Below are 27,576 nucleotides of genomic sequence, written 5' to 3'. Positions count from 1 at the left end.
TGCCTTTGGAGGAAGAGTCACAAGATAGTGTGGCAAGGACACGATGTGTACCATCAGCTCCTTCTTCCCAGAGGTCCCTGAGCTTGGACAGGCTGCAGCAAAGGGCACTGCCCAAGGCCAGCCACGAGGACATCAGGGACGCCACAAAGTAAGGGGCACAGGCATCGTAGGAGATATGCCTGTGGGCTGGTTTTCAGCTCTGAGAACCCTTTGATCTCTCCATGGGGGAGAAAGGGTCGGAACAGCGATTCCAAAGAAAGGCCAATGAACTGAGTTTACGTGCACGGTGTTCTTGGGATACCTGCCTGGGTGCCCTGGGTGTGGCCAGCAGGGCAAAAGGCAGGTGGGAAAGACCAGAGTCTTGTGATGCTGGTGGCTGTAGGGCAACCTCGTTTGCTCAGATCCTACACACCAGCAGTCCTGAGACCTGCCTTTTCCTCCCGGTGGATCCTGGGTGACATGCTCCCTAGGGCTCCTCTCCTGGGCTGCACTGTGCCCTGTGGGGTTGTCAGGAGCCATGCTCTCTTCCCCCCACCCCCACCAGGCAGCTTCAGCAGCCTCTCTGTTACTCGCACCATGTCCTGGGGTGGCTCAGGTGTGCATGTCCTCCGTGCTCCCGGGTCACGGCCAGGGAGGGGTGCTGAGCGTTCTCCACCCAAGGTGCTTGGACTCCAGATATACTTGGGAGGGAGACAGTGTCAGCTCCCAGGGCGCAGCCCTCCCTAGAAGCTGGGGGATTGTGCTTTTAATCACGTGGGGCGGTGTGTCGTGCGACGAGCATGCGTGGAAGATGCTCTCCTGTGTGTCCCCCAGATCCACAGCCTCTCAGGATGGCCCCTTGAGCAACCTCAGCAACACTAGCAATAACCAGGACTCACTGAACAATGCCCCCAAGAAGAAGGGCATCACAAAATCCATCCGCTGGTTGCTCACCAGAAAACAAAAGGTCCACCCCAGCCACGCTAGCGACGAGCCTGCATGACCAGGTTGGTGTCCCCTGCGTGTTTGCAGCGTGTGGGTGGTCTTACTGGCCTCATTCCTCTAGATCCGTGGTGTCTCTGCCTGCAGACCCCTCCCCGTGTCGGGAGACCTCCCGTGGCCGTTGACACCCCCCACCTCCCCTTTCATCACTCTGCTTCCCCACAGCCACTGAATTGGAGCCACTGAATTGAAAACCCTTCCCAAGGTGCCCTGGGACTCAGCAAATTGGGTGGACAAGCTGAAAAACACCAAAACTTTAAAAAATAAGCATTGTGTTTCTTGTCACCTTGCTGAGCACTTTTCAGCTGTACCTGTTTTGAAAGCAGTAGCTGTTCGTTTGCTCAATATAGTCTATAGCTGCAAAGCAGTATTATGTCCTCCACGGACATAAAAAGGCCTCCAGGGCCTTTTGCTCCTGGAACCATGCTGGGAAAATTCGGTCCCTTGGATGTTGCCAGTGTGTTTTCTTCCACATCCTTATACTTTCTGTAATGAAAACATTAAGATTCGTGGTAGTGCCCTCTGGCTCTCACACCCACTGCTCCCAGAAATGTGTATGTCTTGTAAGTCCAGAGGTCACAAAAATTGGCCAAAACATTTCACTGTGTTTCCTGCGTTTATTTTGTCATCTTCAGGAGGTATGGGTTAAGTACTTGGTCATATGAGGACAGCGTTTATTGAGTTGTTTGCCGCAGCATTTGATTCAGTTTCACAGAGTGTGTGTAAGTGACTTTCTCCGGGGCTGAGATGTTCAAATTGCTCACTTGGGTTCTGTGTTATCATAGGTATAACGCAGTGTCTGAGAGTGGATCATACTGTGGTCTCTGTGGACACGCATGGCCAGTCCCAGAAACATACGGTTGACCCTTGAACAGCCAGGGTTTGAAGATCAGGTCCACTTATAGGCAAGTTATGTGTTTCCATCCAGTAGAGTGATGTAAATGTATTTTCTTTATGGTTTTCTTAATCACATTTACCTTGTTTTATGAAGGAATGTAGCATATACACGTCACTTATAAAATATGTGTTAACCGACTGTTTCTGGTAAGGCTTCTGGGTACAGTGGGCTATGAGGAGTGAAGTTCTCAGGGAGGTGGCGGTGAGGTAGAGCCCCATAAGGCTCCACGAAAGGTGCCTAGTGTTGACAATGTCCGCCTGGGAGAATGAGTCTCAGTCACGGCCGTGGTCACGTCGTATTTGATGGCACGATTCTTGTTACGAACGACCACCTCACTGCTTCGTTTACGTCCTAACTGTGAGATGCGTGTTGTCAGTCACAGGTTAGGAGACCTCATACGTGTGCCTACTCCCTGTAGAATTCCGCAGATTTCTCAATGTCTTTGAGTGGGCTCTAACTGTAAGGCTGGGAAGCACTCACCTGAGGTTTCCATTGGAGCAGGTGATTGGAAAATCTTGTGTGGTGTCGAGAATTGAGTCCTTGAGGGAAATCGGGACCCTGTTCAGTAGGCCTGGTCCCTGGCAGCCACAGTGCTCGTCCATCTTACCGCACGGAGGAGGCAGAGTTCTGTAACCGGGAGGGGCGCAGCCACAGCAAGGAATTGGGTGTCTGAAAGCTGAGGAAGGAAGTAACTAACCACAAAAGGCAGACGAGTCTTCCATGCCTCCAGGATGTGGGCTTGTAACTCTGGTTCCTCAGCACAGAGTTCGGTGCTGGGGGCCGATTGAAAATCCAGAAGCGAGGGGCGTCTGGAGGGCTCGTCCGGTTAAGGCTCCGACTTCAGCTCAGCTCATGATGTCACGGTCCGTGGGTTCGAGCCCTTTGTCGTGTTCTGCGCTGACAGTGTGGAGCCTAGGTTGGATCCTGTCCCTCCCTCCCTTCGTCTGCCACTCCCCCACTTTCTTGCTGTGTCTCTGTCTCTGTCTCTGTCTCTGTCTCTGTCTCTGTCTGTGTCTCTCTCAAAAATCAATAAACTTGAGAAAAAGGGGCAGCGGGGATGGCCCAGTTGAAGGATAGCCTAGCTGTGATTGAGTTATTGTGAATCACAAGAAAAGCCAGAAGCCAACCTTTGTGATACACGTTGTGTATATACATAATTTAATTATAAGGTATGTAACAGAGAAATGTAATAAGGATCTGCAAGTGTTTGAAGCGTGTCCATGCGTTTGAACAACTGCTATTTTACCTAATGAAAGACCTTGGAAATGAATTGGGTAAATGTGTTTCCTGTAGTGTGTACTTCCTTTTAAATCTCTTCACAGTTGACAGAAGCAGTCTTTCACCAGAAGTAACTAGTGAATCATCTGGTGATTTTTCCATGTCTCCTAAAGCAAATGCAATCTTTGTTACTTTGCATGAACGTGAGGTATCCCGTCACAGTCTCTTAATATGCTGGGGAGTCTTTTCAGGTCTCTCTGATTTTCAACTGAGTCCACAAAGCGGGCTTTGCGATTAGAACTGAGACGTTTGTGTTGAAGTGACAAGGTGCCCAGGCACGGGGCCAACAGTGTTGTCTGACGGGAGGAAGGTTTTCCAGAACACCCGGAGTGTGCAGCTGAAGCATAGGCTTGGGGCACACAGCAGAGATCCTTGTCCTGCATTACAGGGTGTGGTTGTGATGGAGAGAGCTTTTGGCAGCCACCGTGGCCATGGGTGTTGACTGTCGGCAGAGGTGCTGGTTTGGAGGAAGGACCCAGTGATTCGCTGGGTCCTATCGATTGGCCTTAAAGCGGATGCCAACAATCGCGTAGACAGTGGAGTTCACGGCACGTTGATGGCCTCAGATGGGACCTTGGATGTCACCGCCCTGGCGCTTCTGGTGCAGAACCCGACCCAGAACACACAGGTGACACCTGGCCGTCCGCACCCGCCCACTGCTCTCTTGCTGGAGACCCTGCAACCTGTATTGTAGCAAGGCAGCGCGTAGCTTCACCGCACAGCTAGTCCTCTCTCCCCAGGCCCGGTCTGTGCTGTGTGGCACGGAGTCCTCGGTGCTGCCTCCTCCTGCCTGAGCTCTGCCTGTCCCTTCCCCTCACAGGCTCGTGAGACTGGCGTGCATTTAGCTCTTATGTGGAGAGAGAAACACTCTTACTTTGTGTGCCACGTGGAAGTTTCATGGCTTCTGTTTCTGATTTCCCAGTGGAATTCTGTTTGACTCATGGGCTCAATGGAGAATCAGGAATCTTTTGATCCTTCTACAGAACACTGAACACCTTTGGGAATGCCCTCAGTGTCCCCAGTGCAAATCCCCCTCCACGGCACTCTTGTCTAATTTCCCGGAGAGCATGGACCCCTCTCCCCAAAGGCCCATTCCTGTGGGCTTCCTGGGGGGCTCAGATGATTCGGCGCTCGACCCTTGCTTTGGGCTCAGGTCATGATCTCATAGTTGGTGGCGTCGAGCCCCAAGTCGGGCTCCGTGCCGACAACGTGGAGTCTGTTTGGGATTCTCTCTCTCCATCTCTCGCTGCCCCTCCCCTGCTCGTGCTGTCTCTCTGCCTCTCAAAGATAAGTAAATCAAGCCCATTAATGGACTCCACGTTAACATCTCTGATTGAAAATACACTATTAGGATTCAATGGATATTGTTTTGAGTTTGAAGTCTTGGTTTCAACGCAAGTGCAATATGTCGTCATCCTTTAGATTGACATAACTTTTGGGGTGTTTGCTCGCGATTTCAGGCTCGTGCTATCTTGGAATGGGAGTTGAACCACCTTTTGGTCATGGGGACTGACCAAAGGGTCGGTGAAATAAGTTTTCGGCCTAATGATATCTAAATTTGCGTTAACTGTTAAGTATTATATTTGGGGGTGCCTGGCTGGCTGAGTCGGAGGACAGCGTGACTCATAATCTCTAGGTTGTCACTTTGAGCCCTGTGTTGGGGGTAGAGATTTCCTGAAAGTAAAATCTTAAAAAAAAAAAAAAAAAAAAAAGGAACGTAGATTATTATGTTTGTAGGAATCATGTACCAGACTACTCTTCCAAATGTGGAGATAATTTTACCTTACAAGTTAAGCTTCACTCTTAATTTATTAACAAATGAGCTTTGGGGCGCCTGTGTGGCTCAGTTGGTTGAGTGTCTGACTTTGGCTCAGGTCAGGATCACACTGCTTGTGAGTCTGAGGCCAGCATTGGGCTGGCTGCTGTCTGCGTGGAGCCTGCTTTGGGTCCTCTGTCACCCTTTCCATCGGCCCCTCTCTCGCTCACACACAATCGTTCTCTCTTTCTCTCTCCCTCTCTCTCTGAAAATCTAACAAACAGGGGCGCCTGGTAGCTCAATCATTTAAGCATCTGAGTCTTGCTTTCAGCTCAGGTCGGGATCTCACACTTCGTGAGTTTGAGCCTCCCATTGGGCTCAGCGGTGACAATGGCGATTCTGCTTCGGATTCTCTCTCTCCCTAGCTCTCTGCCCTTCCGCAACTCATACTGTTTCTGTCTCTTTCAAAAATAAATAAATGTACCTACAAAAACTTAAAAAACTACCAAACCAATGAGCTATTGAGAAACCAATATTTTAACAGAAGTGAGGAGTTTGGTTTCTTTCCTTTTGATATTTGACTTTTGATAGTCTTGAGAAATATTTTTCACATCATAACACGTTGATGGCAGCCTGGCAATAGAGCCTGTAAGTTGTGTTTGGGGGCGGCCGGAGGTCTCTCTGCAGTCCAGGGCCCTGTGCTCTGGGGGAAGGTTACAGTCGTTTATTTAAAAAGACACGAAGTGTTGATTTCTCCTTATACAACAGCAGGACTGATTTACTCCCACACCACTACTTAAGACTGTCTTCATTGCCATAAGAACACTCAAGTGTGACGAGAATAGGACATGTGAAAGGGTGTGGTGGGACCGTCCTAGCGTGTAGCACTGTCCGCAGCTTAAAGACTGTTTTGAAAACCAAAAGGTAGTATCTTCTATAGCAGGAAGGTGATTTCACAAAGACAGTGCGGCAGGTCCAGTCAGCCCAGGAGTGTCCTGACTTGTGCCCAGTCAGTGTCCTGGCACAAATACGGCCCTGCCTCCCTTTACCGCCTGGGGCAGCCATCTGGGCAGGGGGCCCCCAATGGCTGTCAGGAATGGGGGTAAACAGCTGTAAACAAACTTGCAGAGTGCGGTCATTTTAAAGGGCTGGTAACCTTACTATATAGTTTTGGTTTTTATTTCACAATGTGTCCTGTAATTTCCCAGGATGATGATAGAAGCTTCAGGAGGGCACCTTCTTAGAGATAGCAATGTAGATCAAGACACTCTTGACTTACCTGCTGAGTCAGCAGAGACTCTCCCTGCAGACTTCTGGGTCACTTCCTCTCTGTCCTCTATGCAGCCAAAGAAGATGCTGCCGGTCTGTATGTGACGTGCTGCTCTGCCCCAGCCTCTTGGCGGAGGTATGGGAGGCTCTTGGGTTGGAATGTGAACACTGATGGAGAATGGCCGACTTAATATGTAACAAGGCGTTCAGATGCTGTGGCATGCTCAGGCTCGGATGATCTAAGATTACTCCTGACTTCTGCTTATCAAAGTTTCACAGTGATTGAGATTTTGTTAACATTTCTATCTGATGGAATATTAGCGTATTCTCTCCACTACTACAACTAGGCATCGTGGGTGTCCTCAGAGCTTTGGACCAGCCTCAGAGCGTCACTTGCAGAGCTACGTATGTGATGGGCAGCCCTGGCCCCTCTTTCACAAGATGGCAGATGGACACGGCGAAAGTGTTTTCATGGCCTCTACTGCCCCTTTGCTATTTGAGAGTGAACTCCCGGGGACTCCCCCGGCTGCTTGCGGGTGGAGAGAACCCCACTCAGAAGTGCCCCGGGAGCCCTCAGTGGTTGCTGCTGTGGTTTAGAATGTGTGGGGCTATATTTGTGCCCTCATGTGCTATTTTAAGACTAACCGCATGCTGCGTTTGCACGCTGCCCCTTGTGTTGCTTGGAGCAGGCATAGTATCTGCACCACAGAGGCTGGATTCAGCCAGTCGTGTCTTAATCCTGCCGACGCCTCCTGTTGGTGAGTAGAGGGCACAGTCCGTGCAGGCCACAGTCGGACACCCTGTGTCCTGTCTGCGCAATGTCCATGTGAGCCAGGAGAGCCGCAGCAGGCTCACTTAGGGACTTTCAGAAATACACAGACACGCAGACGCACATAGACTCACAAACACACACACATACACACACGCACACACACGCACACACACACACACACACACACACGAGCTTCTCTACACCTGCTAAGAGGATGCTGGTGTTTGTGTGCTTACACTTAAAGAGGTTGGTGTGTTCTCAGTTTTTCCAGAGAAAACTGTATTTCCACTCTTTTCGTAAAAAAAGAAGTTTGGGTTCAGTGTCTGCTAATGTCTTTTTTGGTAGGGAGGCAGGATTGCTGTTGGAGCAGTAGGAAATTTTCCAGGTCTGAGCTGACCTTCCCGGTCGTTCGGGAGCAAGTGGCACTGGCCTTTGCCTGGTCTGGTGGAGCTCCCGGGTCAACAGGCCCTGGCTGGCTTGTTTTACGCACACCTTCTTGAATGGACCAGGCCCAAGAGGATTCTCGTCCTCACATGAGTGACACTGGTGGCCTCTCAGTTGAGAGATTAGCTTTTGAAAGCGGAAGCACATTGCCCTCTGAGGCGCTGAGTTTGAACATGGAGATTTCGGGTGTGGGCCCCGGAGCCCGGCCCTCTTCTCCCTGCTCTGAGGACCTCCAGGGGTGGGCTTTGTTCTGCTCTCATCCTGTTTTCCTGTCTCAGCCACAGTGTTTGATTGTTGGGAGCTCCTGGCTGGAGGCCAGGTGGAGCCTATGACACTTGAACTTAGGGTAGTGAGTTTGAGCCCCATTTTGGAGTGGAGATTACTTAAAATCCTGACAAAATAAAAGAATAGTTGATTGATTCCTTCATCTTGTTTTTTTTAATTTGGGAACTTTCAGTCTTAAGCCAGTAGGAACTCAATCGAATAATTCTCATTGATAATGCAAAATGCTTCATATTTTCTCTAGATTCTCAAATCTCTTCAGCCAGGAAGGTCTTTGGGGAGGGGGGACACGCGCTAGGCCCCACCTGGGGCCCCGGAAGGTGCTTTTCGGGCTGTCTTAAGACTGATTCTTTCCTTTTATCTTGCAGTTTACCCACACTGCTTCTCCCGATGGTCTTGCAGCACGCTGAGCCCAGCAGTGACTACATTTGAAACTTCAACCAGATCTTTCATCTGTTAATCCTTGTTATATGGACCCTGAGATATTTTATTACAGTGTTTGATTACTGAAAAATTCGTGAATAGGATAGAGAAACTCATTTAGCATTTAATGTTTCGTACATTTCTGTAAATTTGTCACTCCCTATAGAGAGTTCCTGACTTTCATGTATATCCGGGCTATAAATATCCTTTGGAATCAATTGATGTTCTTATATCTCAGTTTAGTCTTTCAAATGAATGTACTGTCATGGCTGTATGTATGAATCCTACGACAAATACGGTCTTTTATAACCTGTGCATGTATTGTAATTATCATTGTTTAATTGTTTGTTAAGAAACCCTGACAGAGAAAAGGATTTTACCATGTTTGTAAAATCACCGTGACACAGCCTGCATTATCCTTTACGAATGTCCCTTAGCTCTACAACCATGGTTTTGATATAAGCAGACTTAATTTGCAGCAATTGTCGCTGTATTTTAACGACTCACCTTAACTACACTTTTTCTAGCAAGAAATGCTTTCTTGTGCAGTGTGAAGAGATTAAAAATATCTGGTGTTGACTATCAGCTAAAGAAACTTGGAGTGGAAAGCTGATTGAAACACTGTGAAAATCTCCCAGGGCCGGTATGCTCTTTCTGAGCCTGGTCCCTGGGGGCCTGGGCGGTTTGCCTGGAGTGACCCGCACAACCTGGGAGCCGAGGCCCCAGAAAGCCTGGGTGGGGCAACCTGGCCACCTCTTCCCCGGAACCCTGCCCACCCCCTTCTCTCCCCCAGCCCGAACCTTAGACCCCTGGCAGCAGAACTCTCAGAGGACCAATCAGGGTGCACTGGTCTCCCACCTCGGGCCAGGGCGCTGGGTGCTCAGCACAGAGCAAGATGCAAGATCCTGGAAACAATGGAGTGCAACTCTAATAAAGGCCTTATTGTTCTTACGGAAATCAGCTGTTTAGATTTGTTTGTAAACAAGTTTAAGGAGTGGACCTCATTCTCCATTTGTAGATTTTATTTAATTTTTTTTATGTTTCTTTATTATTGAAAGACAGAGAGAGAGACAGAGCATGAGCATGGATGCCGCAGAGACAGGAGAAGACACACAATCCGAAGCAGGCTCCAGGCTCTGAGCTGTCTGTCAGCACGGGGCCGGGCGTGGGGCTCGAACTCACGAACTGTGAGATCATGACCTGAGCTGAAGTCGGACGCGTAAGTGACTGAGCCACCCAGGCGCCCCATCTCCATGTGTAGATTTTGAGGAGACAGCCATTTCAGGTTAGAGTAGCCAACGTAACTTATAATTTTGAGGTGGCATATAAAAAAGCCACCAAGGAATGTGCTCAGATCATGGAGCCTTATTTCTTATGCAGCTGGGACAGAGATAGAAACGACACGTCTCTTTACATGTCGTTTCTGCTTTTCATTGGACGTTTGACAGTTTCCCTGTGTTTTCTATTCATCTTTGGTGAACTTCCTGATTGTATGACAGAGTAGGTACCGTCTACTTTGAACTATTTTTATCACGGCATTATTTATTGCTGGCTTTCAAGGCAGTAGTGGAGCGTTTCTCACTGCCAATAAAGACTAGTGAGAATAAGCTGCCATTGACTTGAGAAGTGGCTGCCGTGGTTTTCTCTGGTGCTCGGGGCCATGAAGGCACTTCTGCCACGTGGAAGTAGTAGTGTGGAAACCAGCTGATAGAATACCACAGCTGGAAGTGGCAGTTCAGGACAGGGGTGTCCTCCACAGGAGGGCCAAGTGTCCAGACCCCAGGGTAGCGGCCCCGGAATCAGTGCAGCCGGGGGCCCAGGCAATAGGCCAACAGGGCAGGGCGACTCTTCCACGGTCAGGGCCAGCTGAGGCTGCTCTTCCTCCAGGACCCCAGGAGACTGGAGTGTGTGCGTGTGCGCATGTGTGTACAGGCGCGTGCTTTCCGCCCAGTCTCCACTCCTCTTCCACCCTCTGTGTGGGCTTTCCTGTCCTGCTGCTGTCCTCTCAAGGTCCCAAGAAGTGCCCAGGGCTGCATCCTTCCCCATCGTCTCAGCCCCTGGAACCCACTAGGCTGCTTCTCCCGAAGCTCAGACCCAGTGCTGAGTCTTATACCAGCCAGTGTGGCAGGCGGGAGGGTCTGCCCGCACTGGGGGCTGGCAGCCACCACCAGGCCAACTCAAGAGGCTCTGGCACAAGATCCCTGTCGCTCAGGCGACCCTGGGACGGTTCCTTCCCTCCCCGCCACGGAGAGGCTGCACACGGGGTTTCGGAGACACGCACCGGGGCACATCCAGCAGTTAGAGGGTACGTTGGCCTCTCCTGTGCAACCGGTGGCCACCGTCCCACTGGCTTGGAGTGTCTTTGGTGTGTCCGGCCAGCCATCCTCAGAGGAGGCGAACAGAACCTTTCTCCACTGATGCTGAGGGGCGGCCCACAGCCTAGCCTCCAGGCCTCAGAGCCATGGCTCTGGTTTCCAGGCCAGGATGCTCTTGGAAAATTAAGTAAAAGCTATTTTTAAACTTATAATGAGAACAAAATAATGGAAGTTGCTTTAAAAATCATTAACTAGGGGTGCCGGTGTGGCTCAGTTGGTTGAGCATCTGCCTCTTGATCTCGGCTCAGGTCATAGTCTCATGGTTTGTGGGGTTTGAGCATGGCATCGGTCTCTGCGCTGACAGCACGGACCCTGCTTGGCATTCTCTCTCTCCCCTCCCCCGCTCACGCAAGTGCTTGCTCTCAAAATGAACGTAAAAAAATAAAAAAATTTAACTTGTAATTAAAGCAGTGACTAAAGGATTGTCACATTGCACAAATAGAGGGTTGAGGATGTCTTCATCTCCAACACCTTATTTTCTTTTTTATGTTACCTTTAAATTTTGTAAAAGTTGTGTTCATTTTGAGAGGGACAGAGAGAGAGAGAGGAGGGGCAGAGACAGAGGGAGAGAGAATCCCAAGCGGGTTCCTCACTGTCAGCACAAACCCGACATGGGACACAACTCTCACCAACAAAAAAGATCATGATGTGAGCTGAAATCAAGAGTCAGAAGCTAAACAGACTGAGCCACCCAGGTGCCCCTAATTTCGATTTATTTTTTAAGATTTGAAGCAACGTCTGCACAGACCCATGACCCTCCTACAAGAGTTGTATACTCCCCTGAGTGGCAGCTGAGTGACCCTGGTTTTCTTACTTTTTCAAATGTTTTAATGTTTGTTTATTTTTGAGAGGGAGAGAGAGACACACCCACAGAATGCGACTGGGGGAGGGGCAGAGATAGAGGGAGATATAGAATCCAAAAAAGGCTCCATGCTCTTGGCTTTCAGTACAGAGCCTGACGCAGGGCTTGAACTCACCAATGGTGAGATCATGACCTGAACGGAAGTTGGACACTCAACTAGCTGAGCCACCCAGGGGCCCCTGTTTTTAACGTTTTGCCCAAAGTGCCACCACACTCATTATTTCCAGAGAAACTGTGGCTGCCCCCACCTTGGTTTTTACTCCCCTCCCTACCCCATGTGATAGTATTCTAACCGTTTCCTCCCCTTGCTTCCCTAGAAACTCATTTGTGGCCAGTGTGAGCCCTGGCACATCCACTTCAGATTTACCCGGTGGCATCTAGGTAAAGAAGCGATATGTATTGCTCAGCCACGTGGATTGCAAGGAGGACAACACAAAGGGCTCACGGTGCCACCGTATGTCCCAGTATTTACACGTGACCTCACCCACCCTCTGGGAATGCGACGCCCTGGGTTAGGTCAGGGTATGCATCAATGATTAAGTGACCCTGTGGGTTGATACTGGTGGAAGATGGGTGATGCATTCATGAGGGTTTACTGTACATCTTCCTTTGGCATTTGTGCAGAAGTTTCTAGAATAGAAAACGTTAGTGGTTGTTTAGGGATCCCCTCCGTGCGATAGATGGTCTCAGCCTGGAATGACTGCTCCCTGGCCCTCACTTTGGAACGTAAAGTAGCCCGGGTTCAAACTTTGAGCTGCACCGGCAGCGGAGACACGTCTCCCATCACAAACCGGCGTGCAAGTGCCGATTCCATCTTGACGCTGCTTTCACATTTTGATTCCTGTGACATCAGGATGCGTCCTACAAGTGGTGACATGGTAGACTTGCTGAGAGGTGGCCTATGATGACATCAACGTCGCGATGGGAGGTAGGGGCTTCGCTACTACTCCCTTTGAGAGGTGGAGTCTAAGGCCTCCCCTTGAGCCTGGGTCAGCGTCAGTGATGTGCTTGTCGACATGGATGTGTAGATGGGATGCCGGGGACCCTGGGGTTCTTGTGTGTGACAGAGTGGTTCGTGGATGTAAGTGGCATATGCTTGAGACTGGCTTGTTTCTAGGCAAAGAGGGCACTTTATTTCTCTGCTCTGTAATGTCTAACCGTGGGGTGCCTGTCGAGGCTGCTGTATCATTTCTGGGAGTTGGTGGGGAGTCGGTGGCTTGACGGATTGGTGTCTTGATCTCTGGGCAGTAACCATTACTATTCATTAGAATTGCAGCCGGCCTCTCCCTTTGCTCCCAGAAGCTCCCTGCTTTTCATGCAGACAGCATTCCCTGTGCTAGGTTGTCTCCCAGCTGCAACACGGTCCCTTCAGAGAGGTTTCCTTGGGTTATGTAATTATTTATTTATTTATTTATTTATTCATTTATTTATTAATGTTTGTTCCTTTTTTAGAGAGGAAGATGGGGTGTGAGCAGTGGCGGAGCAGAGAGAGAGGGAGACACAGAATCAGAAGCAGGCTCCAGGCTCCTAGCTTACAGCACAGAGCTGGACGAAGGGCTCGAGATCGTGACCTGAGTCGAAGTCAGACGCTTAACCTACTGTGCCACCCTGGTGGCCCTTTTGTGTGTGTGTGGGTGCGTGTGTGTGTGCGTGTGTGTGTGTGTGTGTGTGTGTTTGCGTGTGTGAGTATGTGTTTAACTCACAGTAACAGAATTTTATCACCTGTAGCAAAGTCCTCATTTACAAGGAAAAAACACTGGAGGCCATGAGGAGATGTATGCTGGCAGGTTGCAGCAATGATTTCTGTTTGCAGGAAGAGAAAACGTTATGCAGCTACAAATCTTTGGAAACGTGTTATTTTCTGTATTTTCTCAATGTGTCTGAAAACCAGTTGAGCTATTTCGTTAGTCAAATGCACTTCCTCCTTCCCTCCTTCGGATGTCTTCACAAAGCCGTGTGAAGTGTGGGAGGATGTCCTGGAGTCCTGAAAAGTTCTGCACGCCTGACGACTTGCCCTGGCGGCAGACGTCATCCTGACGTTTTTACTCTTCATCGTGTTACACACGGATCCCTCCAGATGCCTGGGATTTCCTCAGTGGATCGCTGGGTTTCAGAGAGAGACCTGTGAACAGCCTCACCTTCCGCCTGGAAGAAAGGTCTGTGCCTTATCAAAATGAATGAAATCTTGCCATGTGCAGCTACATGGATGGAACTGGAGGATATTATGCTAAGTGAAATTCGTCAGAGAAAGAAAAAAATCATATGACTTCACTCATATGAGGACTTCAAGAGACAAAAGGGATGAACATAAGGGAAGGGAAACAAAAATAATATAAAAACAGGGAGGGGGACAAAACAGAAGAGACTCATAAATATGGAGAACAAACAGGGATACTGGAGGGGTTGTGAGGGGGGTGATGGTCTAAATGGGTAAAGGGCACTAAGGAATGTACTCCTGAAATCATTGTTGCAGTATATGCTAACCAATTTGGACGTAAATTTTCAAAAATAAAAAAAATAAAATTATAACAAAAAAGAAAACAGAAAGGTATGTCCCTTGTCACCATTGTGTTCCCTCCACCCAGAACACAGGAGTGAGTCCCTGAGCAAGGAAAGGGAGGGGATTCTCCCTTTGGGTGTGCGAAGATCAGATCAGGACAGAAATTTTCTGGGAGGACATTTTGTTGTTTGGAAGGTATAATCAAGAGGGCGCCTGGCTGGCTCTGCTGGAACAGCCTTGACTCTTGATTTGGGGGTCATACGGTCGTGAGTTTGAGCCCCACGTTAGGTGTAGAGATTACGTATGAATTTAGTAAATAAATAAATAAAACAAATGATTAATTAATTAAATCACATTTAAAAAATCCAGCCCGGTTTCCAGTGTTGCCTGTAGTTTCCAAAGAGAACTCTGGAGCTGGGGAGCAGGAAGCATGTGGACGGTGGGCAGGGCTGCCAGGCCGGGTGTGAGGAAGGAGGCACAGGTGCTCCCCCTGTCCATTCGTGTGACCGTTTCCTCCGGCCCGAACTGCAGGTGGCTGAATTCCTGCAGTTGGGTGGCCTCTGTCCAGCTCAGGGCCGTGGGACCCACTTGACTGGAGAGGCAGAGACTGTGGGCAAATCACACAACTTTCGGTTAGCCGTTCTTTCATTCGCGAACGGGCTCCCTGGGACGACACTGTCTGGGTTCCCCTCCCAGGGCTGAGAGTTGAGTCTGTTGGCTGTCTAAAAGGCGGCAAGAGCAGATTACATCTGGGAAATTCTTGCTGGTCTTGGGGCACCTGGACAGAGTGGAGCATTGAAGTGGTGGCTTTGAAGGGACAGTGTGGATCCTGTCTTACCTGCTGGCAAACTGTTGCCCGTTCAGGGGACAGTGACAGACGTCCCACCAGGACACTTGACAGCTGAGCCCTGATTTGCCCCTCGCTGCCATCCCGGATTTGGACTTGGAAACCCAGTGGAGCTGGAGGGGGTGGGTCCAGACGGGCTGTTGTTCTGGCTGAATTCAAACTACCAGAGCACAGGTGTGGCACCCCAGAAAGCACCTACTGGTGTCCCCGGATCAGACACGTGGGTGGAGCTTCAGCTTGATCGACTTCAAATAGACTTTCAGTTGCTTCCTGGCCCCGGTGGAATTTTACCAGCACTGGTGTGGAAGACGAGTCGGTTCTCATACATAGGCTTCTCTTGATACCCTTAAAAGTTCGATATTACATTTGCGCGTGGGAAAAGTCTTGTCCTGTTTAGGTGTGAGGCGGCTGTCCCTTGTCTCTGTGCCAGATGGACCCTTCCAGCTCTGATGTGCTGGTCGGAGAGCGGACAGACCATCCTCTGAGCTACCCAGTAGGAGAAAAGTCTGCATTGTACGAGCCCGATATTTCCCCAGAGGTGTTGAAGCAGCCCTCCAATAAATCACTTGAAACAATGGAGGTGCCAGAGCCCGAGTTATGGACGTCACTATTACCCTTCCAGGAAGTACTTGAAATCAAAATGGGTCCTGTTGTTTCTCTGAAGTGAGAAAGGCCATGTAATTTGGCATTCCCTCATGTTGTTGGGCTCCTTCCTGTTTGGGTAACACTGTTGTTAGGACATAGTGAAGGCGTGAATTCTTTCCTGCTAGCTTGCTTTCTTGCTTTCTTGCTTTCTTGCTTGCTTTCTTCCTTGCTGATTTCTTGCTTTCCTTTCTTTTTGAATATTTATTTTTGAAAGAGAGACAGAGAAAGAGAGAGAGAGAGCACCACACGGTGGAGGGGCAGAGAGAGAGGGAGACAGAGGCTCTGAAGTGGGTTCTGCACTGATAGCACAGAGCCCGATGGGGGCCTGGGACTCACGATTGGCGAGATAATGACCTGAGCCCAAGTTGGACGCTTAACAGACCAAGCCTCACAGGTTCCCCCGGAGGGACGTATTCTTAATGGATGACTTAAATGCACGGGTGACTCTTTGTTCTCCAGAACATTTTCCCACTCGAATTGAAGCCGGAATGTTTCTGATGGTCTCAGATGCCCTTTGAGAGCAGTATTAGAAATCCCACATGATGTTGCTTTTGTGTCTGATGTAGTCATTCCCACACAGGGTTGTGCGTGTGCATTTGCTGGCCCGGCTGCCCAGCCCCCCGAGCTTAGAGCTGACAAGCTGTGGCCAGAGAGCTTGTTGGGTGGCCTCTGAGAGCCCTTCTCCCAGGCGTCCCTGACCCTGGGCCCTGCTCTTTCAGATGTGGAAAGCTTTGGCAGGCCAAACCGTGTCCAAACCCCAGGATGATGGATATGCCGATGAGACCTCTGGGAGATCAACCCGATTTTGTGGTATGAGTCACCAGTGTCCTTCTGTCTCCCTTTTCCCAAAGGTGATTTTCCTTTTGTTTTCATTTGGGTTGTCTGTGTTTCTTACAGTCCCCTGTGTGGGCTTCACTCCTCATTGGCTACACTTTTCAGAATGATGTAAGTGGAAAAGAGCAGAGATGGGGGCCAAGACCGTGAAAGTTTCTGGGCACCAGAAGCACATCTCTTAATGTTGGTGTGAAATTGGTCTTTTGAAGGGCAGAGACAGACCAGGGGGGACAGAGCTTTCCTGTGAACCCACACGGGCACGACTTGGTCTGTCTTGGGAGCTCATGTTCCCACAACACGCGACTCCGTGCTTCTATACGTGTGTTTGCATAGGTACGTGGAGGCTTAGAATCTCCCATCACAAACAGTTCCTGTATTGACGATTCTAGCATCTTGTCTTCAATGGTGGAGACTGCGTCAAGGGACGTGGTCACCTACGCTCTCTGCAACGGGGGCTCCTGCCACACACGATGTTTCTGAATATCTTCGAACTTAAACTCCCCCTCCACGACTCTAATTTTCCTGCTTTGTCACTGAGCATGGGGTATACTGGAGAGCTGCGTTCTACGTACTGTGTTCTCATGAAAAGCCCCAAATAGGAGAGCCGAGGGATTGTCCCCTGGGAGAGCGGGCCCTGCTCCTGACTCGGCATGGCCTTACACTGCCACCTCTCCCGGTGGTGTCTCCTAGTCAGGAAGTGTAGGTAAAAGGAACCCTGAAAGTGTGCTCAGAATTTTATTTAGGCCGCACCAGCTCCCGTTTTTTGCCTCCCGTCCCTACTGTGAAGGACTATCCCTCTGACCTGTTGGGTCACCTGCGGTGCTTGTCTTCCTTGGCCCCAATATCTTTCAGGAAAATGAAGCTGTTCTTGGCTGAGGCAGTGCCAGGAAATCATCCCCAAAAGAGGGTGAAGTCTGTCGTGTGGGTATTTTAGACACAAGTGTAGGTTCCTCCCTGACTTGCTGAGCCCACACCTTCCACAGAAGCCACGTGAGGATGTCGAGGCCCTGGGAGCCGACTCCCGAGCCGGTGAAGTCACCGTTGCCCTCATCGTCGTTTCTGTTCCCGTGGCTTTGAAACATGCTGGATGTTGGGAGAACCCCTGGGACAGTTGTGGGCACCCTGTGGCCGTTCCAGGTGTTGGAGCCGAGTCTACCCCCAGCACCATTCCCAAGGACACTGGGCAGCGGCCAGGGCTGGTTTGCAGGCTGGTTTGCAGGGCAGGCTGCACCCCAGGTGGTGCAGAAACAGGAGGAGGGGGAAAGAGAAGGCAGAAAAGGTGAGGTGTCTGCCTGAAGGCCAACAGAGGCACAGAGGGCAGAGAAAAGGGTTCACGTGGTTCTAAATCGTGTCAGCTCAGTTAGATGAGGAGACACCATGATTTGTTTTTTTGTTTGGCTTGGTTTGGTTTTCCAAAAGGGAAATTCGGCAGTCCATGTCAGGCCAGAGAAGACAGGGAAGATCCCTGAAACAAAAGGGGTTTCGGCAGCAGCTTGGGAAGTTTCCTTCAAATCTTCATCCGGAGGTAGAGTAGCCAGAGACCATTTGCTCTCATCATCCTAGTTCTTAATCCAGGGAATGAATGAGAGAGAAGCCCGCACATATAGGTACAGTAAGCAGAGTGTATAGGGAGAAACAGTGAGGGAGAGAGTCAGAGTCCCTATATCGTGGATGGCCTGTGGAAAATACACCGCCCAATTTCAGTGCATGGATTTATTGACAATCATTGGAAGCTGGCCTTGCTGCCTTGGTTGGGAATACTGCCCTGTAGCCGACGGTCATTCCAAAGACACCACAATAGCAGTGTCAAAGCCCTATGTGCCTTAGAAGACACTGTCACTTCCTCCAAGTTAGTCTTAGGCCACGGCAGGCATGGCAAGAGTGCCATAGCTAAGATCTCATGTAATTCACCTAGTCAATGAGTGGATAGGTCCTCATTTAATTGTCTTGCTTTTTCACAGTGTCTTTTCTGTTTTTGTTTCTTTAATGCCAGTTAGTGAATATGAAGAGTTATATTACTTTCAGGTCAACTATTCCATAGATCACTCTGTGTTCATCATGACAAGGACACCGTTCAAACACCATCACCGATTTCACCACCCCCCAGTGCATCCCACCACCCCTATGGTACTATCAGATTGTTCTCTAATCTTAAGAGTCTGTTTCTTCATTGTCTGTTCTCTCTCTCTCTGTCTCACTCTGTCTCTCAGTGTTTCCGTTTGCTTGTCTGTTACTTCAATTAAACATATGAGTAAAATTACTGGATGGTACTTGCCTTTTTCTGGTTGACTTCTTTCCCATACCATCATATTCTCTACCTCCATCTGGGTCCCATAGATGGATGTATATCTATATCAATATCTATATCTATATTTATATCTATATAATCGATATATATTGATATATGAATAAATGTATATGTTTACATATATCTATATATCTATAGATTCATATAAACATATAGAGATGTAGATACATTCATGGATATATTCATGGATATATATGTATAGGTATGTAATTATGTATATAAATATGTAAAGACGTATATGGGTATATGTGGATATATAAATATATATATACACATATATTTGGATATAAATGAATACACATATGGATATATATTTTGATATATATAAGTACATGGATATGGGTATATACAGACATATATATGAATATATATATATCAATCATATATATCCATATATATATCCATATATCCATATCCATGTATATATATACATATATATCAGTGATATATATGTATATATATATATATATCCATGTATATCAGTGATATATATATATATATGTATATATATATATGTATATATGTATATATATCAGCAAAAACAAGGAATGAATACTTTCCATTTGCAGGGACATGTTTGAAGTAGTTAGTATTCTGCTAAGCGAAATAAGTCTGTGAGAAAAAGACAAATCCCATGCAATACTTCCACTCATATGTAGAATTGAAGAAACAAAGAAGCACAGGGAAAAGGTAAGGGATAAATTGAAACTCTATTAGGATTCACTGCCACGGACTTTTGAGAAATTCATTACGGAAACTGTCTCTCCCCACAACAGAAACAATTCATTCGTATTTTACAGACATTGGAAAATGTGGCCAACACTATCCCCAATCAGAAAGCAATCCTGGAATCATTAATGATTACCCAGCAATACTGCCCTTGGTTCCCCACACAAGGAACTTGTGGTCTTAACAATTGGGAACAAGTAGGGAAAACATTTAAAGCTGGGCATTCTGAGGGGGTAACATTCCCCCTGAGGTCATCCTCGCTTGGTCCATTGTTGACACTGACCCCTCCCCTTGCGTTCACAGGATGTCTATACAGATGTCAAATTACCCCGAATAGAGGAAAGACCTGAGCTTTTGGACAGTCAGCCTGTGCCTTTGGTGCCTTTGCAGACAAGAGACACTCTCCCTCCCTCAAAGGGTGGGAGGATGTGGAGCCTCTAAAAACCTCACCGAGCAGTTCTGACAAAGTCCTCGCCCCCATGCAGAAGAGAACGCACGAAGGAACCCCATAAGGCTGGTCAATTCCAGCTGTTTCCGTCGTCAAGCAACATGGGCAATAGGTCCGTGAAGGCCTGCTCTTTCCGATAGGAAAAGAATGGCAACAATCAGTTCAGCTGCATGTCCATCACAGCCCTTTTACCACGGGCACTTTTAAAAAATACTCGTGCTACTTACTCCACGTGGCCCGGACTGGGGCTCTCTCATGAGCCTCATTTTGACTCCAGCCCAGTGTGCCGTCTGTGCCCACGAGGTTCAGGCAGCTTGTGTGGTTCCTGCCCTACAGACCTTTGATGCTGCTATTGCCGTGTCTTTCGAATGACTGTCTGCCACAGAACAGTCTAGCCAACCAAGGCAGCAAGCCCAGCTTCCACTCATTGTCAGAAACAATGCAGTGACATGGTGTGGTGTATTTTACACAGGCGGTTTCTACTCCTACATGCCACGTCGGGGAGAGAGTCTGAACAGCACTGAAGAAGATCCAAGACAAGGCCCTGATCAGCAGGGTGCACGGCGGGCAGAGGCGCGTGGGTAGCAGGCAGGGGGTGCACACTCCAGGGCCAAGTCCACCGCCTCACGACAGACGGGCAGGCCAGTGACAGGAAGTGTCCCGCGGGAGCACCAGCAGCTTCCCTGGGCAAATGCCGAGCTGGTGGTGTTTCCAGTCGTGGGGTTTAATTCATCTTTTAAAGATCTCTGGGTTTTTAATTCATACATGAGCTCTCTATTGTTAACGGTTGGCAATGATTTTCAAAATCTGAAACGTGCACGGGCACCTGGGTGGGTCATTTGGTGAAGCATCAGACTCCTGGTTTCACTCAAGTCATGATCTCGTGGCTTGTGAGTTTAAGCACCACGTCAGGCTCTGCACTGACAGTGTGGAGCCTCCTTGGAAATCTCTCTCTCCCTCTCTCTGCCGCTTCCCAGTTTATTATAAATAAATAAATAAATAAATGCATGAATACACACATACACACATACATAAATGAATAAATAAACAAACAAAGAAAGAAATAAATGAAGAAAATCACACAAAATTTAAACGTGCATGAACTCCTGGTGACTCAGGTGTGCGAGCTATTGACTTGTGATATAGGGGTTGTATGTTTGAGCAGCACACGTGTGTACGGATGACTTCAAAAAGATAAAATCTTTATGAACATTTCTAACATGCACGCGAAATAAAACATTGCAAAAGAGCCAACAATCTGCAGCCTCTGCGGGAGGGTACTGCGTCTCTAACACACCCCGCATGCACACATCAGTGTATAACTGATGCCTGGCAGGGATTTTAACGAGGGACAGGAAAACCAGCAGGGCCTGCAGGGACAATCTGGCAGCATCCACCAAAATTTTACATTCCACCTTCCGTGACCCGGCAATTCCTCTTCTAGAAATTTATGCTTCTTAATAATCACTAATGTCTATGACACAAGAGAACAAGGTTTTTAACTTCAAAAACTGCATAGCGCCTGGATCCCATGGTCCAGAGAAGAAGGAAGTAGCTTGGGAGACTTGGGCCCTTCACGGGACTGGGGTTGAGCTGGCATCCGAAGGACGACAATCCCCCTAAACCCATGGAAGAGACAGGAGTGCTCTCACATGTTCAGGTAAAAAGGCTGGGAGTGTAATGTGGGCCTGTCTCCCCGGGTCCTATTCTGGGGACGCAGGAGGCGTCCCACACGACGGGGCCCCAAGCGGTGAGGACGTGCTGCCACAGGCTGACCTTTCTGTGACTCGTGTCTCTCGGTCATGCCCTGGAGATTGAAGTCCACGACACTCTTGTCCACGTGCTTTGCCTTGAGGCTGTACTTGATGCCAAAGTCGCTCGAGTAATTTGAGGGGACTGGACAGGGGTCGGGGACAAAGACCGACGATGGACTGGTCTCTCGTCTATCACTCACGACAGCAACATTCCGGAATTAGGAGTCACCAGGACACGACGCACACGTATGAAAACACCACCCACGGTCACACATCAGTGAGCCGGCCTCGGCCTACAACTTGTGCCCTGGGCAGCGAGGACCCCAAGCCTGTGATGGGTACCTGCTTCTTGGGGCAGAAACGAGCCGCGTTCCCACTCGGGAAACTAACCCTTTGGAAGCTACTCACTTACCATCCCTTTCCAAAGGGACAGGAAATGCCCACACCTGGCCACAGCACCCGCGCCCTGGCTCATCTGATGACAAGCAAGAGGCGGAAGAAACCGGCTTGCTCAAGACACATCAAGTCCTCTGAGAAGGTGACACTCTTTCATTGGTAAAAAAGGTTCTACAACATGGGCACAACTGAAAGGTCAGCCAGTGACGTATTCGAGAGCACCCGTGTCCAGTAAAAGTGAACCATCATTAATTGAAAGGCTCGGGTTTACATTGTTGGGGGAGAAGATAGCTCTTCACTGACCAGGCCCCAGAGCCGACTGTCCAGGGAACACTGCTCAGAAAGACAGCTTCCGTGGCGGTGACACAGGACCCACGCACCCGGAGAGCACAGTCTCCCCCAGAGGAGACACCGCACTCCCCAGGAAACCACCTCCGGGGACATTGGCTTCTCCCCCTGCTCGACTGGCCTCAGGCCTTAGCTTTCTGAGAGGCGTGTTTCTCAGTTTTCCCCTGGTATTCAAAACCCACAACAGAGTGCAATTACCACAAGAAGGGAAACACGTTTTTAGAGGTCTCCAAAACAGGTCATCTGATCCCAGAATGCGTGTGAAAGGTTTGAAACCACAAACCGTGTTATTTTTTGACCTCTGCCTTCCTAAGCCATGGGCAGGCCTGCCTCACGCGCAAAGCTCTGGGGATGGAAACTTTCGGCCAGGAAACATTCTGCAACGCCCAGTAGGCAGTGCGGGTGGACCGGTAGCCACCTGCAGGCCCTGCACGGCAAGTTGTGCTCGTGGACTTCAGCCCCGCAATGCCAACCCTCGGCGACCCCCTCCCGCCACAAGCACACCTGCTTTCCCATGAGCTCTTCCAAGAACAATACTATCATCAGTAACCACAACGGGCATGGTGGGGGGGCATCTGCGCACACGGCCCTAGGAGACATGAATCCCCGTCGCCCCGTTTTACAAGCAGGTAACGCAGAACCGCAGCTGACATGTGGTAAAGCCTGAATGCAGACAGAGGGTTAACTCCAAAACCCAACTGCTGTGATGTAAAACAGGGTATACACGGCCCTCAGTCAGAGACTGAGAGACTGAGGCCCAGAGGCGCCAGGACACCGGGCCTTAGCCCTGGAAACGGGCACGTGTGCGGCACTCTGCCATGTCTGCCCTGAACACCACCGGGTCACAGTGATACCCATGCAGGGAGCCTGGTTAGAAATGGTCCCCACGGGCACGGTCTTAGGCAGTGGAAGGCTGTCTGTCCCTGGTCTATGTGATCTGTAGATACCAATGTGGGGGATTTCTACAAGAAACAGTGTTCCTCTTCTCACTTGTTAACCTGGAACATCATCTGAGTCAGGGACTGGGGCGGGGGGCTTCTAGAAGCTCTGCACCTGGACGGCACCCCACAGGCCTGAGTCGAGGTGCTATCTCGAGAGGCCCAGTGCATTCCCTGGTCTAGAGGGAGGGGCTCCGTCACCTGCACTCTGGTTCCCATGACGCCTCACTCACCTGGTCAACTCTGCCCACCTGGACACCAAACTTGCCTCCAATGCCCCTGATGGACTGGATCTGGGACGAGTGCTTGGAGAGCTTCGACTGATACTCGTGGCCGACAGCTGACTGAAACAGGTCACAGAGCAAAGGTGTCAGCTGCCGGGCATAGCAGCTGTATCAGACACCCCCGGGCATGGTCCTCGGGGAACAGGCCCCCACCTTTGTCCACACCAGGGCTCCTCCTGGGAACAGGCTCTGTGTGCAAGCTGGTGGAGGAGGGATCCCGGAAGCCAGCCAAGACCCTACCAGGTGGGGATTGTGATCTGAGGGGCGTGGGGAAAGGGCCACGAGGCCGGGACCCTCCCCAGCCGAGTCTGACACCTGGCACCCACAGATGGCGATACAATCGCTAGCTCTGTAAAGCGAGGCACTTGCCCACCGTGTGGCATAGGAATGAGGACCAGAGATTTGCGGCGACAGGCGGAGACAGACTCACGCTCTTGGTGACACCATGCACTCCACCACTCTACACAGAAACTGCAATTGCAACGCCTGCTCTATCCACATACAGGGTCTGCCACGCAGGAAAGTCTAGGCTTCCCGCCACTCTGGCCTCGGTGGGACCAGCTACCCGGGCATCACAGCACTTTGCAAACAAAGCTTCTGGAATGCAGCCCCCACCGAGCATTTATATACAAGCCCGTTTCTGAGATCTGCCCACCAAGTTCAGTAAATGCCAGATGTCCCACATCCTCCAAAGCTGAAAATATGGACTACCGAGCTCCCAGGCAGCCCCGGCCCTGCCTGGCCTCCCAGTACCAGGCTCTGTCCCCAGTGTGGACGGCCCAGACGTGTGACCCAGTGCGGGCATCTGAACCTTCCCTCTTACTGCCTGGGACACGGCACATACACACCCCTCCACCTGGTCTCTCCAGGGCCGTACAAGATACCTGGGTCAGGAGAGGCCGGGGTGAAGAGGAAATCAGGAGGCCCTTCTCAGCACAGTTCAAGGGAGAGAGTGGCGAGGTTTATTCCAAACTTCGGAGCCCTGCCACTCTCTCCCCTCCCCGGCTCTGCTCTGATGTCCATCCTGCCTGGAGACCTGAGGCACACTGGCCTCCCACAGCCTCTGGGTTTTTACTCAAAAGTGCTGACAAAGCTCCCCTGGAGGACAGCCTGCGGAAGGGACTCCCCAGCACAAAACTTAGCAGAAAGGAGTTGTAAGAGAGCTTTTCTAAGAGTACTGCCAGACAGGCAGAGTGGCAATTTTTCCAAGTTTTTTCTTTAATCAAAACAGGTTGATCCAACTGAGAAAATCATGCCTATAACTAGGCATCAGCACCAGGGAGGGCGTGGTCTGGAAGCCTAGTCTCATGGCCCAGGCAGGAGGTTTGGCCGAGGCCAGGAACGAGCCGAGGAGCGAGAGCAGGAATGAGGTCCACCTCACTGGCTCACCCGCAGACAAGGGCTGGATGCCAGACAGCAGTGCGCACTGGGCCTGGCGGCTGCCACACCTGCCCAGGCCACACTCGTGCAAACAGTGCCTGCCTGAGCAGAGTTTTCCTCTCCAAGACTCCATCACATTCTCCTCAAATCTTAACACAGGGATCTCAGGGCTCTTTCCAACTCAGAGAGGACAGGTTACAAAGAACTTCAGAGATATGTGTTTTTGAATCTCATTTTTTAAACTTTATTTTTTATTTTGACTGAGACAAAGACAGAGCATTTCAGGGAGTGCAGAGATATTGAGAGAGAGAGAATCCCTAGGAGGCTCTGCACTGACAGGAGACAGCCCGATGCAGTGCTCAAACCCAGGAACCGTGAGATCATGACCTGAGCCGAAACCGGGACTCAGACACATAATAGACTGAGCCACCTAGATTTCTGACAAGTTGGTCCAATCTGGAAGAGCTGGAAGCCAACTTGCCTACAGGTGCAGGGAGGCACGGAGAGAGGGGCTGTGAGCCCATGGCAGCACCCCACCAAATTCGTCTGTAAGGGCAGTCCCCACTATACCAGGTGTAGACACCTGGGCAGTTCCGTCAGCTGTCTGGGTACCATCACCGCAGCGGCTGGTAACTCATGAGATATCGCTGAGCGCCTGCACGGTGCCAGGCCAGGCACGAGGTAAGGAAGACAGGCCCCAGCCCCAGAGAGCCTCCACGGAAATACAGTAATGTCCAGGGTGAGTGAAGGACCACAGGCAGAAGACACGGGGGAAAGGCAGCTGCAGACAGGCTGGCGGGAAGGAGGGCTCCTCAGGGAAGCTTCGGGGTCCAGTAAGGACAGAGCCCAAGGTGTTGAGAGGACAACAGAAGCAGAGAAACCAGCAGTGACAGCTTTGTTGTTACTGCCATCAAGTTTCTCCTTGATAGATTCATTGTTTGCCCCAATGTGTCATTTTGCCAACCCAGAGCTAGAGACCCAGACAGACCATGAATTTCTCTCCGTTTCAAATCCCTACAACCCCATGGGCACAGGCTTTGTTTCCGGAAGGAAAGGCTTCAACCTGTTTCTCTCACTGTCCCAAGCACACGGGCGGTGACGGGTTGTCTGTTTGTACTGCAAAAGGCAACCAGGCAACTTTGTAGAATCCAAAGATGATTCCACTCCCCACTCTGCCTGTCTAGGTATCTCCGGGAATGACAGTCACACCAGGAAACGTCCCTGTCTGTTTCCTGTAGCTCACTCTTGGTCCAACCCCAGCGTAGGCAAATTCCAGACCTGGTGTTCGGTGCCCTTAGGACCCCCTAAATATATGCTCTGTGTGAACACAGTTCAGCGTGGCTCACTGTGACCCAGTGGTGCAGTTCTGCACTTGGCTCAACACTGAGTCCGATCTGAGCAGCATCTGGAATTACAAGGGATAGGTTAGAATTATAGACCAGAAATTCCGTATCAGCTGATGGCTTCCCTTCTGTGCATAACAGAGGCAGACATCTGTTGGGCCAGAATAAGAGACACTGCTCAAACTGGGAAATTCACATCTACAGGGAGGTCTGCAAATGTATACAGGTACCTCCCTGGAGAAACATGTAACACATCACCCCGCTACACCGTAGTCTCTTGCATGTGGCGTGGAATAGAGCGGACGAACTCCGGGTGTCTCAGGACAGAGGATGCAAAGTGCCACCAAAGGTTGATGTGTGCAGTCAACCATGCTGAGCCCTATAGCTGGATGGCAGAGGAGGCTCGCCCACTGTCCTCAGTGAGTGCTCTCTCCTGGACTCACGGGAAGTGACTCTACACAGAGGGCCAGGTTAGACTGTTCTGTCAAGGTCGTCACTGCCTGAAGGACAGCAAAGCACCTGCTGGCTGAAGCCTCGCCCGCACACTGAAGGACAGCCCCAGGTCTGGTTCTGGCACCAGCTGGCTGAAGGCTCTCCTATGCCGTGAAGGAGAGTCTCTGATCTGGTTCTGGTCTACAGACTGGCACAGATTAGGCTCGTGGTGAACTGGGGGCAGCAGTGACACCAACACCCACACTCAAGATGCTTCTGGGCTTCTGTCCTCCACCCAGAGCCCCCCCCACCACCCCCCAGTAAGGCCTTCTGCCACATTGCCCACACCCCGGCACACATGAGAATCCTAAAAGAGCTTCTAAAATGCAGGAACACCTCATGAGAAAGGTCAGTCAACAGAGGAGGATCTCACCTTCAGCGCATGGACTCAACGCTCTTCTGCAAGAAGTCTGAGCCCCCACTTCGCCAACTCTGTGCCCGCAGTGAAAAGGCACATGATGCCAACACTGACCTTGTCCATCCAGTCCTGCCACATGCCGAACTTCCTGCCATAACCATGAGAGGCTTTTGTTCCTCTTTCAAGCTCTTTTCCTTGAGGGTCTGGTGTTCTTAAAAATCATTCTCTCTCAACTTCTGTATGCTTGAAGGGAAGGAAGGGAAGGGAAGGGAAGGGAAGGGAAGGGAAGGGAAGGGAAGGGAAGAGAAGAGAAGGGAAGGGAAGGGAAGGGAAGGGAAGGGAAGGGAAGAGAAGAGAAGAGAAGGGAAGGGAAGGGAAGGGAAGGGAAGGGAAGGGAAGAGAAGAGAAGAGAAGAGAGAAGAAGAGAAGAGAAGAGACAGAACTGGGAAGGTGGGAGGCTGTCGGTGCCTTCTAAGATGACACGTGAGGTCACGTGGTGGGATCTCTACACCACTAGGCCCCATTCCTCCACACCCCCAGTCCCTGCCTTTGCCAGTCTCCCCTTAGTCTGCCAGGCCCATCTTGTCAGTAGGACTCAGAGTCAAGTTTACAGGGAAAACAGAAACTAATGT

The 27,576-nt window shown here is 50.1% G+C and overlaps 1 protein-coding gene and 1 long non-coding RNA gene across 2 annotated transcripts in view; one reads left to right on the top strand and one right to left on the bottom strand.

Annotated features, from left to right (window-relative positions):
* Window positions 1-9,060, top strand: LOC131492655 (uncharacterized). Its single transcript, XR_009252216.1, has 3 exons — window positions 1-148; window positions 814-986; window positions 8,049-9,060. It is a non-coding gene; the product is annotated as an uncharacterized LOC131492655 (long non-coding RNA).
* Window positions 9,061-21,299: 12,239 nt separating this feature from the next.
* The window catches only part of LOC131492396 (liprin-alpha-1-like), a 40,496-nt gene continuing 34,219 nt past the window's right edge, over window positions 21,300-27,576 (bottom strand). The window contains 5 exon segments of the mRNA XM_058696024.1: window positions 21,300-21,547; window positions 21,814-21,880; window positions 23,321-23,431; window positions 26,098-26,156; window positions 26,614-26,760. Of these exon segments, the coding sequence (XP_058552007.1) occupies window positions 21,300-21,547; window positions 21,814-21,880; window positions 23,321-23,431; window positions 26,098-26,156; window positions 26,614-26,760 (632 nt within the window).

The sequence above is a fragment of the Neofelis nebulosa genome, chromosome 13 (genome assembly GCF_028018385.1).
Source record: "Neofelis nebulosa isolate mNeoNeb1 chromosome 13, mNeoNeb1.pri, whole genome shotgun sequence".
Taxonomy (NCBI): Eukaryota; Metazoa; Chordata; class Mammalia; order Carnivora; family Felidae; genus Neofelis; species Neofelis nebulosa.
This window is presented reverse-complemented; position numbering and strand designations above follow the sequence as displayed.